This window comes from Myxine glutinosa, chromosome 2 (genome assembly GCF_964187855.1).
Source record: "Myxine glutinosa chromosome 2, kmMyxGlut1.1, whole genome shotgun sequence".
NCBI lineage: Eukaryota > Metazoa > Chordata > Myxini > Myxiniformes > Myxinidae > Myxine > Myxine glutinosa.
In genome coordinates, this window is record NC_136262.1 from 99,435,258 (window position 1) to 99,449,543 (window position 14,286).

Consider the following 14,286-nt stretch of genomic DNA (forward strand, 5'->3'; position numbering starts at 1 on the left):
CTACAAGAGGGACATCATAGAAAGACAGGCACTTAGACACACTTATATTAACCCCAACAGACGACAGATAAACGGGACAAAAGGCTGACTCACACGGGGATTGATGGCAAGGAAAGCGGGTATTCGATGGCCAGCACAAGGTGCACCTTGTGCTCAGGGACAGGATAGCGCGGCCCAAAAGATGCAGGAGGTCTCTCAGCGCTCGGAGGTGGCTCTCTTGTCTTCTCAAGCTCGGGGCGCATCTCACCTCACATCCGGTAAGTCGCTGCGTATATCCGGCGGGGAGTGACACGCCCTCGGCTCGTTAGCTCCGCCCCAGATGAAATCGGCTCGTTGCTTCTCATTGGGTGCATGCGGGGGGGTTACCGGCTCCGCCCTTGACGAGGGGCTGACAGGGAGCCCCTTCATGGTAACCCCGTGGAGCGCATGGTCATGGCGGCTAACCGAGCTGGTGGGAGGACGCACACTCCCCCCGCGCGCCGTGGTTGTAGTTGTTGTTGTAGCTGTAGTTGTTGTTGTTGTTGTTGTTTGGGGAAGAAGATGGAAGGAGGTATGGGAAGGTCCTAAACTCACTACTGGTGCCATATAATCACATTCTGGTGCAACGAAGAGTCAGAATTAATGGAAAGGAGTCCTTAACTGACATAGACTAAGAATAACTAGCAAGATGTCCGAAAGTTGTCTACGTGAGATGCGGTGGACCTGGGCACGACATTTAATGGGGGAAAAAGGGGAAGGTCGGTTCTACAGAGTGTTGTTTACAGACAATGGGACTAGGGAATGGGGGATTGGGGATAGTTGGGGAGTATTGGGGAAATAGGGGAATATTTACAAGCGGATATGGAGGCCAAATTCCATATTCGCAACATTGCACCCTTCTCTACCCTCGGGGCGTCCCGACCCGATAAATTTTTACCTACTTTAGTGTGGCACGCAATGTAGTTCCCTCTACTATTAACTCTACCCTGAGTGCGACAGTTTTACAGATATTCACAAATGAGTAAATATGTCCCCCTGCGACGTTGCACCCTTCTCCTCACAGAAACACACCCACAGGATAACCGAATCCGGAAAGAATCCTCAAACTAAACATACAGCCGGTAGGGAGCATTATTTACACAAGACTACGCTGATATTTACACTACGATCCAGGACCTGTTTTTGGAGGAACACATGCAGATGTTATGCATAGAGAGAGCACGCATGCCAGCATCGATACACCAACCCACGAGTGCTCTGTGGCCTACGGCCTTTAATAATGTGCAGAGCACCCCTTCCAAGCATCAAGCACCACCCCATCACACAGTGAGCACCATCCGGTGCACCAATAAAGTGTTTATGAATCATTGTGTGGTGTCGCAGCCGGCCGATGTTCTGCCGCTGGTCTTGCCTTCGTGTGGTGCACTTGGCCTTCTTACTTCTTTCAAAAATAAAGAAAGGCGCCAACCGCGTCCATTTCTCTATTGTGGCCGTCAGGGGGCCAACTGTTAGTGGTTCACCTTGTATGGCATCGGTGCCACGTTGACCCATAGGTCCATCCACGGGTGGTGCTTGGCCGCATAAGAACTGCGGTCCATGGTGGGTGGCCACAAACATTGCGGTCCATATGGTGTATCGATCCAGGCAGCAAGCAGCGAAAGTGCAGGCCCACAACTGCGTAGCCAGCACCTCTCTCTCCTCCCTCTCTGCCCCCAAAGCCAGATCCTCGGAGGTGGGAGACAAAAGAAGCAGACAAGTGAGTAAGGTGGTAAGGGCGCAAAAGTGCACGCAATGTAAGGTAATGCACACTGGGGGCACATGGGAACCAGGTGAGACAGGTACGTTCCTACCGTACGCCCCCCCCCCCCCACCAGGTAACCTACATGGCCCCTCCCTTACCCCTTACTGTATCCACAAAACACAACACTACCCATAAACATCTACTTTACCAATCAACAAACGTCCCTACTGTCTTCCCCGTTCCTCCCATAAACCAAATTCGTCTTCTCTCCCTCCTAACCAATCAAATTTACTATTTCCAACTTTCCTCAAAATTTGCCATCTCCAACTCAACATCATAATTTGCCATCACCAATTCATCATCAGTCCCTCCTAGGGAGGGAGAGATGGAATCACCCCAATGTCTCATCCACGTCGTGATGCGTCTCACAAATCCTCACAGCAATTCTCATTTCCTGCACACAGAACAAAGAAAACACAGGTGTGGAGTCATCATCATCACCACAGGTAAGTGGCTGCGTATGGTGCGACAGGTTCATCAATCCTAACTATTTCCTAAATGACTTTAACAACTTTACACTACCCGGGGTCTTTCTCCGGCCAAACCATTGGCCCTCTTACACTATGGGTTCTAAAAACCAATTCCCATTGGCCAGACTGTGGTGCTTTTCAATTTGGGGTCTCACTCCCCCGATTCATCTCCCGGTGCCCTCGCACAATTTCTGGGCTGTGGCGTGTACCTCTCCCAGCGGGTCTACCCACCTGCACACCTCCACCACTGCAGTTGCCTCCGAGCTTACCTGCTCCTTACCCTAACCTAACTACCTGGGGAAGGCCCTCTGGCGCTCTCCCCACTCGGTGCCCTCTCTGGCACTGGGCTACCCGGTCCGTCCTCCGGATCCTCGGGCCCCATCCACAACTCTACCGGCTCCCAGAGCCCACCTGCGGCCTCACCTGGCCGACATCCTCACAGTGGTGGAGTGCCCAACCAACTACACACACTAACAGGCTACACGCCCAGCCATTTCCACAACACTAATGCACCCATCCACAACACCATTCTGCAACCGCACCACAGATGCCAATATCCAACCACAATTTACCTGTACCCTCTACCTAACACTTACACTACCCGCCCCGGGTACTCGTGAAAAGGGTCCACTCTTCCCCCATCCACACCTTCGCACCATGCACACCACTCCGTACCACTTACTCCAACTCTCTCCACACACCTGTACTTGCACACCTGTGCTCTCACACCTGGTGCCACCTGCACCCTTCTCTCCCCAAGCGCATTCGCGCTGATCCACAACACTCACTACTCATACACGGCTCCACACACCTGTCCAGTTGCACACCTGTGCAATCACACCTGTTCAATTCTCACACACACGGCATCATCTCAGCTAACTACTCCCTTCTGAAACTTGCGCTTCCCAGTCGTCCCTTTAAACTATTGCGCTCCCTCGTCATTATCATCCACACTAATCTACCTGCGTCCCCACTACAGGTATCAGTCACTAACTAAACTTAACGTTACCTAATGTCAATCTCTTCTAGATCCCTACAATTTAACCTAACCCACCCGGGCTAGTTTTCACTGCCATTCACCCCATAATCTAGTGCGCATTTGCCCCACTATGGGAAGGGTGGCAGGGATGCCACCCTTACCCACTGGGCCTATCGCTCACTACCAATTTGGCACATCAAATTTCAACAAATTAAAAATTTGCCAATCACTGCCCATCATCTGCCAATCACTACTGCCAATCCTTTGCCAATCATCAAATTTTGTTTTTTTTCCCTAATTTTGGGTCCAAAACACTAACCTCATCACCCAGTCTACTCACTAATACCTCTCGGTGCGCCAATCCCTGTCCAAAGCCCGGCTTCGTAAAGCCAAGCCATGAATGCGGGTTGTTCTGTGCCAGCGGCTGGATGCGTCCGGCACTCGGTGCAGGGACGGGGGTTTACCCGGGCCGAGATCCCACGCACCATCTCGGCGTGGAGCCATCCAATGTCCCGATCTCGACCTGCCGGAATGCCTCAACAAAAAGTGGTCGCCATGACGACCCTTTCTATCGGGCTGCCCGCTCCGCCTAGTGGAGCACGGACGCGGCCGTTCCACGCGAGGCCCAGCACGCACCGAGGGCCCGATTCGGCTATAAGTCGTTCTAAACTCTACCCCGTCTAACGTCGATGCTTCACCTGGACGCTTACACCCCGCAGCCCGTTCCTTGCTCACACATCCAGCCGTGCCCATGCTCCTCGTACCTTTCCTTACACACCTCGGTACACTCATTCCACTCACAGCCTTGGTCACACACCTGACCACCGAACACTGTGGCACACATTCGTTGCTCGCACACCTCACCAATACACCGCTTCGCGCCCCCTCCTCGGTCACCTCCTCTGTGACAATCACAGGTGTGCCCTCATTCGCACACCCAACCATGTGCCTCACCACCAACTCCAGCGTGCATTCCCACTCACGCTCTACCATTCCAGGTGTGCATCCTTCCATCCCAGGTGTACATCCTCGCTCACCTGTCACAACCAACTCACTCTCCTTGTCACTCTCACTACTCTCACCTCCATTCTTGCCAGCGCACTCACCCTTACTCTTGACAGCGCACTCTTTCCCCATGCACTTGTCCGTCACACACCTTTCTCGCGCACACTCTCCCGTTACACCCTCTGTAACACTCACCACAGGTGTGCATTCTTCCTTGCCTTTGACAGCGCACTCTTTCCCCATGCACCTGTCCGTCACACACCTTTCTCGCGCACACTCTCCCGTCACACCTTCTGTAACACTCACCACACCACGCTTCCATGCGCTCCCTTGCACACGCGCTACGACCGACTCACTCTCGCCAGCACCCTCACTCCTTGGCACGCACTTTTTCCTCACACACCCCAGAGTCGGACTTTCTTGCACACCTCCTTTTTTGCACACCAGACCTGTCGCACACTTCACCAACGGCCTCTCACGAACACCCGGGTCTATCTCGACCCCCAAGCTTCTTAAATCCCCTGGCGCATCATACGCACGACCATATTGGTCCCCACTTACACCGGGTCCTCTTCCTCTTCGCTTCTCCTCCATCACCTGCGAATCCCTCATCCGGTTAATGAGCACATCATCACGATCCGAACACAGACTTTGGACCAATTCTTTTACTTCCTCCTTTATCTCTTTCCTATCCTCTCTCCGTCGCTTCTTAATTTCGCTCACCCCTTCTTCCACTTCTTCTAATTTCTGCTTCACCTCCTTCATCTCTTCGTGCGCCCCTTTAAGTTCTTCCTCTAACTCCACTTAATTTTTTTCTATGTGCTCCCGCACCTCCCGCTCTTTAACCTCCATCACCTCTACCACCTTGTCCATTTTCCTCGTCAGGTCCTCATGTACCGTCTGACACTCTTTTTTAATTACCCCTACGTCCTTTTTCATCTCCTTCTGTGTCGATTTTAAACCCTCTATTACCGCTGTGTTCTTCTTTACCTGGTCCCCCAACTCCTTTTGTCCCACTGTCAGTTGTTCTACTCCCAGCGTCAACTCCTCTATACCACCTTGCAATTTTACAGTCCCCTTTCTCACCTCTTTCTCCATGCGCTCCTTACAGTGCCTCACCTCCTCGCGCACTCCTCCGACCTCCTCACTCACTCCTCTCCTGATCTCCTCTCCCATCACTTGCATCTCCTGCCCAGATGCCACCCTCATCTGCTCCATTTCCTCCCTGTGAGCATCCAGTTTGGCTTCTACCCCCATTCTGACCCCCTCTATCTGCTGCCCCATTTGGTTAACTTCCCTTTCCGCTTGGTCCCTCATGTCCCTCAATTTGCCTTCCATGGTGTTTTCTAACCCCTCTAACCCTTTTTGCACTCCCTCTATCTGATTCTCCTGGGCAGCCATTCTATTTTCTACCCCCGTTAACCCCTCCTGTATTTCCCCTAATCTATTGTCTAATTTCCCAAATTTCTCGTCTAATCCCTCACCAGTACCCCTCGCTTCGTCCCTCATTACCCCCATTTGGCCCTCCAATCGCTCACCCTGAGCATCCATCCGGTTCCCCATTACCCCCATTTGGTTTCCCAACCGCTCACTATCAGCCCTCATTCCCATCATTATTCTGCTTTCCATTTCTTCATTATTCTTGTCCATAAGGGCCTTCATTTGCATAAAAAACAAGTTCAAATCCACCGGGGGCGCTGCCACGGTCGCGGGCGCGGTGACCAGCGAGGCGCCATTTTGTGCGTTTGCTACCCTCGCTGCTTCGCTCTCCTCGCGTCCCTCAATTTGGTCCTGGACCGACCCTGCCTCACTCTCCACTACCGGACCCCAGCTGTCTTGGTCTGCCATAGCGCGACTTTCAAAATTCGGGTTTTTATTTCCGTATAACAAAATCAAATTTCGCCGTTATAATTTCGCGCGGGAAACGCGCTCCGAATTGATTCTACTACAAATTTGGGCCTAATAAATTTAGTCCCGGGTTCGAATTCCACTCCTCGACACCAATTGTTACAGACGCGGCTTAGATGTTATTTACCGAGCGGTTTGGTATGACCACGTCTGCACAAGTTACCCGATTATACCCGAACGTTGACTAATCGCGCTACGCTAGATCAATGAAGGAAAAGACACACGGCTGGGATTAAAATGACACGACACCAGGGATACGGTTCTCAAGACCTCCGGAGGAGATTATATTAAGGCGGAAGGTTAGATTACAACTACAAGAGGGACATCATAGAAAGACAGGCACTTAGACACACTTATATTAACCCCAACAGACGACAGATAAACGGGACAAAAGGCTGACTCACACGGGGATTGATGGCAAGGAAAGCGGGTATTCGATGGCCAGCACAAGGTGCACCTTGTGCTCAGGGACAGGATAGCGCGGCCCAAAAGATGCAGGAGGTCTCTCAGCGCTCGGAGGTGGCTCTCTTGTCTTCTCAAGCTCGGGGCGCATCTCACCTCACATCCGGTAAGTCGCTGCGTATATCCGGCGGGGAGTGACACGCCCTCGGCTCGTTAGCTCCGCCCCAGATGAAATCGGCTCGTTGCTTCTCATTGGGTGCATGCGGGGGGGTTACCGGCTCCGCCCTTGACGAGGGGCTGACAGGGAGCCCCTTCGTGGTAACCCCGTGGAGCGCATGGTCATGGCGGCTAACCGAGCTGGTGGGAGGACGCACACTCCCCCCGCGCGCCGTGGTTGTAGTTGTTGTTGTAGCTGTAGTTGTTGTTGTTGTTGTTGTTTGGGGAAGAAGATGGAAGGAGGTATGGGAAGGTCCTAAACTCACTACTGGTGCCATATAATCACATTCTGGTGCAACGAAGAGTCAGAATTAATGGAAAGGAGTCCTTAACTGACATAGACTAAGAATAACTAGCAAGATGTCCGAAAGTTGTCTACGTGAGATGCGGTGGACCTGGGCACGACATTTAATGGGGGAAAAAGGGGAAGGTCGGTTCTACAGAGTGTTGTTTACAGACAATGGGACTAGGGAATGGGGGATTGGGGATAGTTGGGGAGTATTGGGGAAATAGGGGAATATTTACAAGCGGATATGGAGGCCAAATTCCATATTCGCAACAATATATATTGTTGCGAATATGGAATTTGGCCTCCATATCCGCTTGTAAATATTCCCCTATTTTCTCCAATACTCCCCAACTTTCCCCGATCCCCCATTCCCTAGTCCCATTGCATGTAAATAACAATCAGTAGAGCCGACCTTCCCCTTATTCCCCCATTAAATGTCGTGCCCAGGTCCACCGCACCACACGTAGACAACTTTCGGACATCTTCCTAGTTATTCTTATTCTATGTCAGTTAAGGCCTCGTTTCCATTAATTATGACTCTTCGTTGCACCAGAATGTGATTATATGGCATCAGTAGTGAGTTTAGGACCTTTCCCATACCTCCTCCCATCTTCTTCCCCAAACAACAACAATAACAACAACTACAACAACAATTACAACTACAACTACGACAACAACAACAGAGGGGCGGGGAGTGTGCGTCCTCACACCGGCTCGGTTACCCGCCATGACCATGCGCTCCACGGCGTTACCCCGAAGGGGCTGGCTGTCAGCTCCTCGTCAGGGGCGGAGCCAGTAACCCCCCCACGCACCCAATGAGAAGCAACGTGCCGATTCCATCTGGGGCGGAGCTAACGAGCCGAGGGCGTGTCACTCCCCGCCGGATATACGCGGCCCCGCGCCGGATGTGACGTCAGATGCGCACCCAGCTTGGAGAGAGAAGTCGCCACCCCTCGAGCGCTGCAATACCTCCACCGCATCTCTTAAACTGGACCGTACGTGATCCTGCCCTGAGCCCAGGCGCACCTGGAGCGATCGCTACCCGCTTTCCTTGTCATCAAACCCCGTGTGAGTGAGCCTTGTCCCGTTTATCTGTCGTCCGTTGGGGTTAATATAAGTGTGTTTAAGTGCCCACCTTCCTATGTTTCCTTCTTGTCCCTGTAATCTAAACCTTCCGCATTATTGTAATAACAACCTTTGAGAACCGTATCCCTGGTGTCGTGTCGTATTAATTCCAGCCGTGTGTCTTCTTTTTCCTTCATTGGTCTAGCATAGCGCGATTAGTCAACCCCGGGTGCAATCGGGGTAACTTGTACGGATACGGCGGCCATCCCGCTCGGCCCACCATACCATCAAAGTCGTATCTGTAACAATTGGTGCCAAGGAGTGAGGAGCGATAGGCCCGGTGGGAGAGGGTGGCATCCCTGCCACCCTTCCCATGGTGGGGGCAAAGGAGCTATAGTTTATGGGGTATATGGCAGTGAAAACTAGCCCGGGTGGGTTAGGTTATATTGATAGGGCCCTAGAAGATGACATTAGGTGACGTTAAGTTTAGTTAGTGACTGATACCTGTAGTGGGGACGCAGGTAGATTAGTGTGGATTATAATGACGAGGGAGCGCAATAGTTTAAAGGGACGACTGGGAAGCGCAAGTTTCAGAAGGGAGTAGTTAGCTGAGATGATGCCGTGTGTGTGAGAATTGAACAGGTGTGATAGCACAGGTGTGCAACTGGACAGGTGTGTGGAACAGTGTGTGAGTAATGAGTGAGTGGATCAGCGCGAATGCGCTTGGGGAGAGAAGGGTGCAGGTGGCACCAGGTGTGAGAGCACAGGTGTGCAGGTACAGGTGTGTGGAGAGAGTTGGAGTGAGTGGTACGGAGTGGTGTGCATGGTGCGAAGGTGTGGATGGGGGAAGAGTGGACCCCTTTCACGAGTACCCGGGGCGGGTAGTGTAAGTGTTAGGTAGAGGGTGCAGGTAAATTGTGGTTGGATATTGGCATTTGTGGTGCGGTTGCAGAATGGTGTTGTGAATGGGTGCATTAGTGTTGTGGAAATGGCTGGGCGTGTAGCCTGTTAGTGTGTGTAGTTGGTTGGGCACTCCACCACTGTGAGGATGTCGGCCAGGTGAGGCCGCAGGTGGGCTCTGGGAGCCGGTAGTTGTGAGTGGGTGCCTGAGGATCCCGGGTGTGGATCGGGCAGCCCAGTGCCAGAGAGGGCACGGAGTGGGGAGAGAGCCAGAGGGCCTTCCCCTGGTAGTTAGGTTAGGGTAAGGAGCAGGTAAGCTCGGAGGCAACTGCAGTGGTGGAGGTGTGCAGGTGGGTAGACCCACTGGGAGAGGTACACGCCGCAGCCCAGAAATTGTGCGAGGGCACCGGGAGATGAATCGGGGGAGTGAGACCCCAAATTGAAAAGCACCACAGGTTGGCCAATGGGAATTGGTTTTTAGAACCCATAGAGTAAGAGGGCCAATGGTTTGGCCGGAGGAAGACCCCGGGTAGTGTAAAGTTGTTAAAGTCATTTAGGAAATAGTTAGGATTGAAGAACCTGTCGCACCATACGCAGCCACTTACCTGTGGTGATGATGATGACTCCACACCTGTGTTTTCTTTGTTTTGTGCAGGAAATGAGATTGCTGTGAGGATTTGTGAGACGCATCACGACGTGGATGAGACATTGGGGTGATTCCATCTCTCCCTCCTTAGGAGGGACTGATGATGAATTGGTGATGGCAAATTTTGATGTGCAGTTGGAGATGGCAAATTTTGATGAGAGTTGAAAATGGCAAATTTGATTGGTTAGGAGGGAGAGAAGACGAATTTGGTTTATGGGAGGAACGGGGAAGACAGTAGGGATGTTTGTCGATTTGTAAAGTAGATGTTTATGGGTAGTGTTGTGTTTTGTGGATGCAGTAAGGGGTAAGGGAGGGGCCATGTAGGTTACCTGGTGGGGGGGGGGGCGTACGATAGGAACGTACCTGTCTCACCTGGTTCCCATGTGCCCCCAGTGTGCATCACCTTACATTGCGTGCACTTTTGCGCCCTTACCACCTTACTCACTTGTTTCTTCTTTTGTCTCCCACCTCCGAGGATCTGGCTTTGGGGTAGAGAGAGAGGAGAGAGAGGTGCTGGCTGCGCAGTTGTGGGCCTGCACTTTCGCTGTTTGCTGCCGGGATCGATACACCATATGGACCGCAATGTTTGTGGCCACCCACAATGGACCGCAGTTCGTTTGCGGCCAAGCACCACCCGGGGATGGACCTATGGGTCAACGTGGCACCTATGCCATACAGGTGAACCACTTTTAGTTACCACCAAGTGCACCACAAGAAGAGCAAGAGACACCTGCAGGGTTAGGGGTTGTCGAATTTATTTTTATACCAATGAACAATGGTGACTGCACCGGATGGTGCTGACTGTGTGGTGGGGTGGTGCTTTTGATGCTGGGAAAGGGTGCTCTGCACGTTATTAAAGGCCGTCGGCCACAGAGCACTCGTGGGTTGGTGTATCGATGTTGGCAAGCGCGCTCTCTCTATGCATAACATCTGCATGTGTTCCTCCAAAAACAGGTCCTGGATCGTAGTGTAAATAGCAGCGTAGTCTTGTAAATAATGCTCCCTACCGGCTGTATGTTTAGTTTGAGGATTCTTTCCGGATTCGGTTATCCTGTGGGTGTGTTTCTGTGAGGAGAAGGGTGCAACGTCGCAGGGGGACATATTTACTCATTTGTGAATATCTGTAAAACTGTCGCACTCAGGGTAGAGTTAATAGTAGAGGGAACTACATTGCGTGCCACACTAAAGTAGGTAAAAATTTATCGGGTCGGGACGCCCCGAGGGTAGAGAAGGGTGCAATGTTGCGAATATGGAATTTGGCCTCCATATCCGCTTGTAAATATTCCCCTATTTTCTCCAATACTCCCCAACTTTCCCCGATCCCCCATTCCCTAGTCCCATTGCATGTAAATAACAATCAGTAGAGCCGACCTTCCCCTTATTCCCCCATTAAATGTCGTGCCCAGGTCCACCGCACCACACGTAGACAACTTTCGGACATCTTCCTAGTTATTCTTATTCTATGTCAGTTAAGGCCTCGTTTCCATTAATTATGACTCTTCGTTGCACCAGAATGTGATTATATGGCATCAGTAGTGAGTTTAGGACCTTTCCCATACCTCCTCCCATCTTCTTCCCCAAACAACAACAATAACAACAACTACAACAACAATTACAACTACAACTACGACAACAACAACAGAGGGGCGGGGAGTGTGCGTCCTCACACCGGCTCGGTTACCCGCCATGACCATGCGCTCCACGGCGTTACCCCGAAGGGGCTGGCTGTCAGCTCCTCGTCAGGGGCGGAGCCAGTAACCCCCCCACGCACCCAATGAGAAGCAACGTGCCGATTCCATCTGGGGCGGAGCTAACGAGCCGAGGGCGTGTCACTCCCCGCCGGATATACGCGGCCCCGCGCCGGATGTGACGTCAGATGCGCACCCAGCTTGGAGAGAGAAGTCGCCACCCCTCGAGCGCTGCAATACCTCCACCGCATCTCTTAAACTGGACCGTACGTGATCCTGCCCTGAGCCCAGGCGCACCTGGAGCGATCGCTACCCGCTTTCCTTGTCATCAAACCCCGTGTGAGTGAGCCTTGTCCCGTTTATCTGTCGTCCGTTGGGGTTAATATAAGTGTGTTTAAGTGCCCACCTTCCTATGTTTCCTTCTTGTCCCTGTAATCTAAACCTTCCGCATTATTGTAATAACAACCTTTGAGAACCGTATCCCTGGTGTCGTGTCGTATTAATTCCAGCCGTGTGTCTTCTTTTTCCTTCATTGGTCTAGCATAGCGCGATTAGTCAACCCCGGGTGCAATCGGGGTAACTTGTACGGATACGGCGGCCATCCCGCTCGGCCCACCATACCATCAAAGTCGTATCTGTAACAATATATATATGTATGTGTGTGTGGAATATTGTTGAAATGAAGATCAAATAGCTGTATGTTGAAATATGTTGAAAAAGTCAAAACTTTACATGGGGTGTACTTAATTTTTCACATGACTGTACAACAGCAGAGAACAGGGACATCGGAATATCTGTGGGAGGGAGAGGGCTTGGGGGAAGAGGGCATGGGAAGGCGGGGCTGGGGGAGGTATAAAACACATGGACACTGCTAGAACTTCCACGATTTGAATTAACGGAGGTAGAAGAGATCAAGGTTTTGGATGGGGGAAGATAAGAGATGGTGGTGAAGAGTTGTTTTAAAGACCTGGAGGGAGGAGTGGGATTGAAGAGAGTGAGGGAGTTTGTTCCAGAGGGGGGAGAAAAGAGGAATGAAGGAGTGAAGGTGAGCAGAGAGTCTTGATTTTGGCAATTTCACCAGAATTGGGTTGCTGGCAGATCTTGTGCGACCTGCAGGAATATTTGGGGGACAGAGCACAGATAGAGCTGGGGGAGCTCGGCCGGATAGGAGTCGGTAGAAGACAGAAAGACCACCTACCTGCCTGCGGTGAGTGAGCGAAAGGTCTTCGGAGTTAGCTTCATTGCTGGAGATTCCAATGATTCTGAAAGCTTTGGTTTCGACAGTGCGAAGCCGAGCGAGGTGTGAGGCAGGAGCACCGGCCCAGAGGGGAGAGCAGTATTCCATTGAGCTGCGAATGAAAGCTTTGTATGTGGTGAGCAGCTCATGTGTGCCAAGGAAGGACTTCGCATGTTGGAGGATGCCCAGTCGGCGACTGGCTTTGGAGGCCAGCTTGGAAATGTGGTTTTCCCAGGAAAGATCATGGTGTGACCGAAAAGCTTGAGTGACAGAACTTCTTGGAGAGGATTGTTCAGAAAGTAGATGGGAGGGTTGTCCAGACGGTCTTTTCGAAGAGACATAGTGAGAGTGTCAGATTTGTCAGGATTGAATGACATGTTCCACTTGTTTGACCAGTCTGTGATTTTGTCCAGGTCTGCAGAGAGTGAGGAGGATACTATAGAGAGTGAGGAGGATATGGATACTATAGGAGGAGAGTTTGGTGAGCAGAGCGGGGTGCCAGACCGTATCGAACGCATGTGATATATCAAGGGAGACAGCTCTAATTTCCTGTTTGACATTGAAGACCTCCAACCATTGTTGAGACAGCAGAAGCAGCATATCCAGCGTAGAGTGACCTGGTTTGAAACCAAATTGATGATCAGAGATCAAGCCATTTGAGAAGAGGAAAGATTTTATATCCGAAGCAATGATGGATTCCATGACATTGCTGATAATTGGGAGCAGGCCGATTGGTCTATCGTTGCAAGGATCTGTTTTTTGCACATTTTTTGTGTAAAGCGGTGATGTTGGCTGATTTCCAAGCTGATGGCAGATGACCTTGAGCAAAAGAGAGGGTGAAGAGAACAGAGAGAGGGAGTGAAAGAGCGGAAGAGCAGTGTTTTGATGTAAAGCAGTACAATATACCCTGTTCAACAGGAAGTTCCTTGTCTTAGGCTGGCAGTAGACAAGCGCTGAAAAGCAGCAATACGTGTGATGATGGATGAGACGGGGAAAGCGTTTGTTCTTCCATGGCAGAAATCCAATGGGAACAGGGATGCATGCAGTGAGTCAGTGTGAATGTGGGTTACCATCATTGACCGCATTTCATTGAAAAGTAGCCAAAAGAGGAGCCAGTGGTGTAATCACGCGTTTTTGATGGATTTGGAGAAAAGCACAGGACATATTGACGAGTATGCAGGAATCCAAGAGATTTGGGCCTCGATATACATGGCTAGGAGGGGTGTACACGTGCGTGGATTTCCTTAAGTGTGATAAAATTGGCAGAGCTACTGTCGGCTTCACTAATCTTCACAATTCCTCACTGCAGGTTTACTTCACCATCGACTTCGATAGTGATGGGCAAAAGGTCCTGGAGTTCCAAGCAGAAAACGAGGTTGATTGCGAAGCCTGGGTTTCAGCCATTTCCCAGTGCAGGTGAGGCTGTTCTGGACTCAATCAGTAATGGAGTGCACCATGTGTTTGCAAGGATTAGCTCGCTTTCGATTTGTAAAACTGGTCCATTATGGTATTGTTTGCAGTGAAAAATGGCCTCTAAAGGTGGTTCGTACCATGCAGAATGGCAGGCTTAACGAGCTTGAACAGTTCAATTTTGATGATAGATACTGTACTTCAAAATGAATTGAGGTCATTGTGTTTGTTAAAATTAATTTTGCTTTTCTAGTCCTAACATCGTTTATTTTCTGACCTTTACTGGTGTAT

General features: G+C 51.0%; 1 protein-coding gene across 1 annotated transcript in view; it reads left to right on the forward strand.

The window, feature by feature from the left end:
* Positions 1 to 14,286, forward strand: part of LOC137421520 (ras-specific guanine nucleotide-releasing factor 2) — a 139,154-nt gene that overhangs the window by 16,650 nt on the left and 108,218 nt on the right. The window contains exon 2 of the mRNA XM_078771347.1: positions 13,895 to 14,001. Coding sequence (XP_078627473.1) covers positions 13,895 to 14,001 — 107 coding nt within the window. The remainder of the gene's footprint in view (positions 1 to 13,894; positions 14,002 to 14,286) is intronic.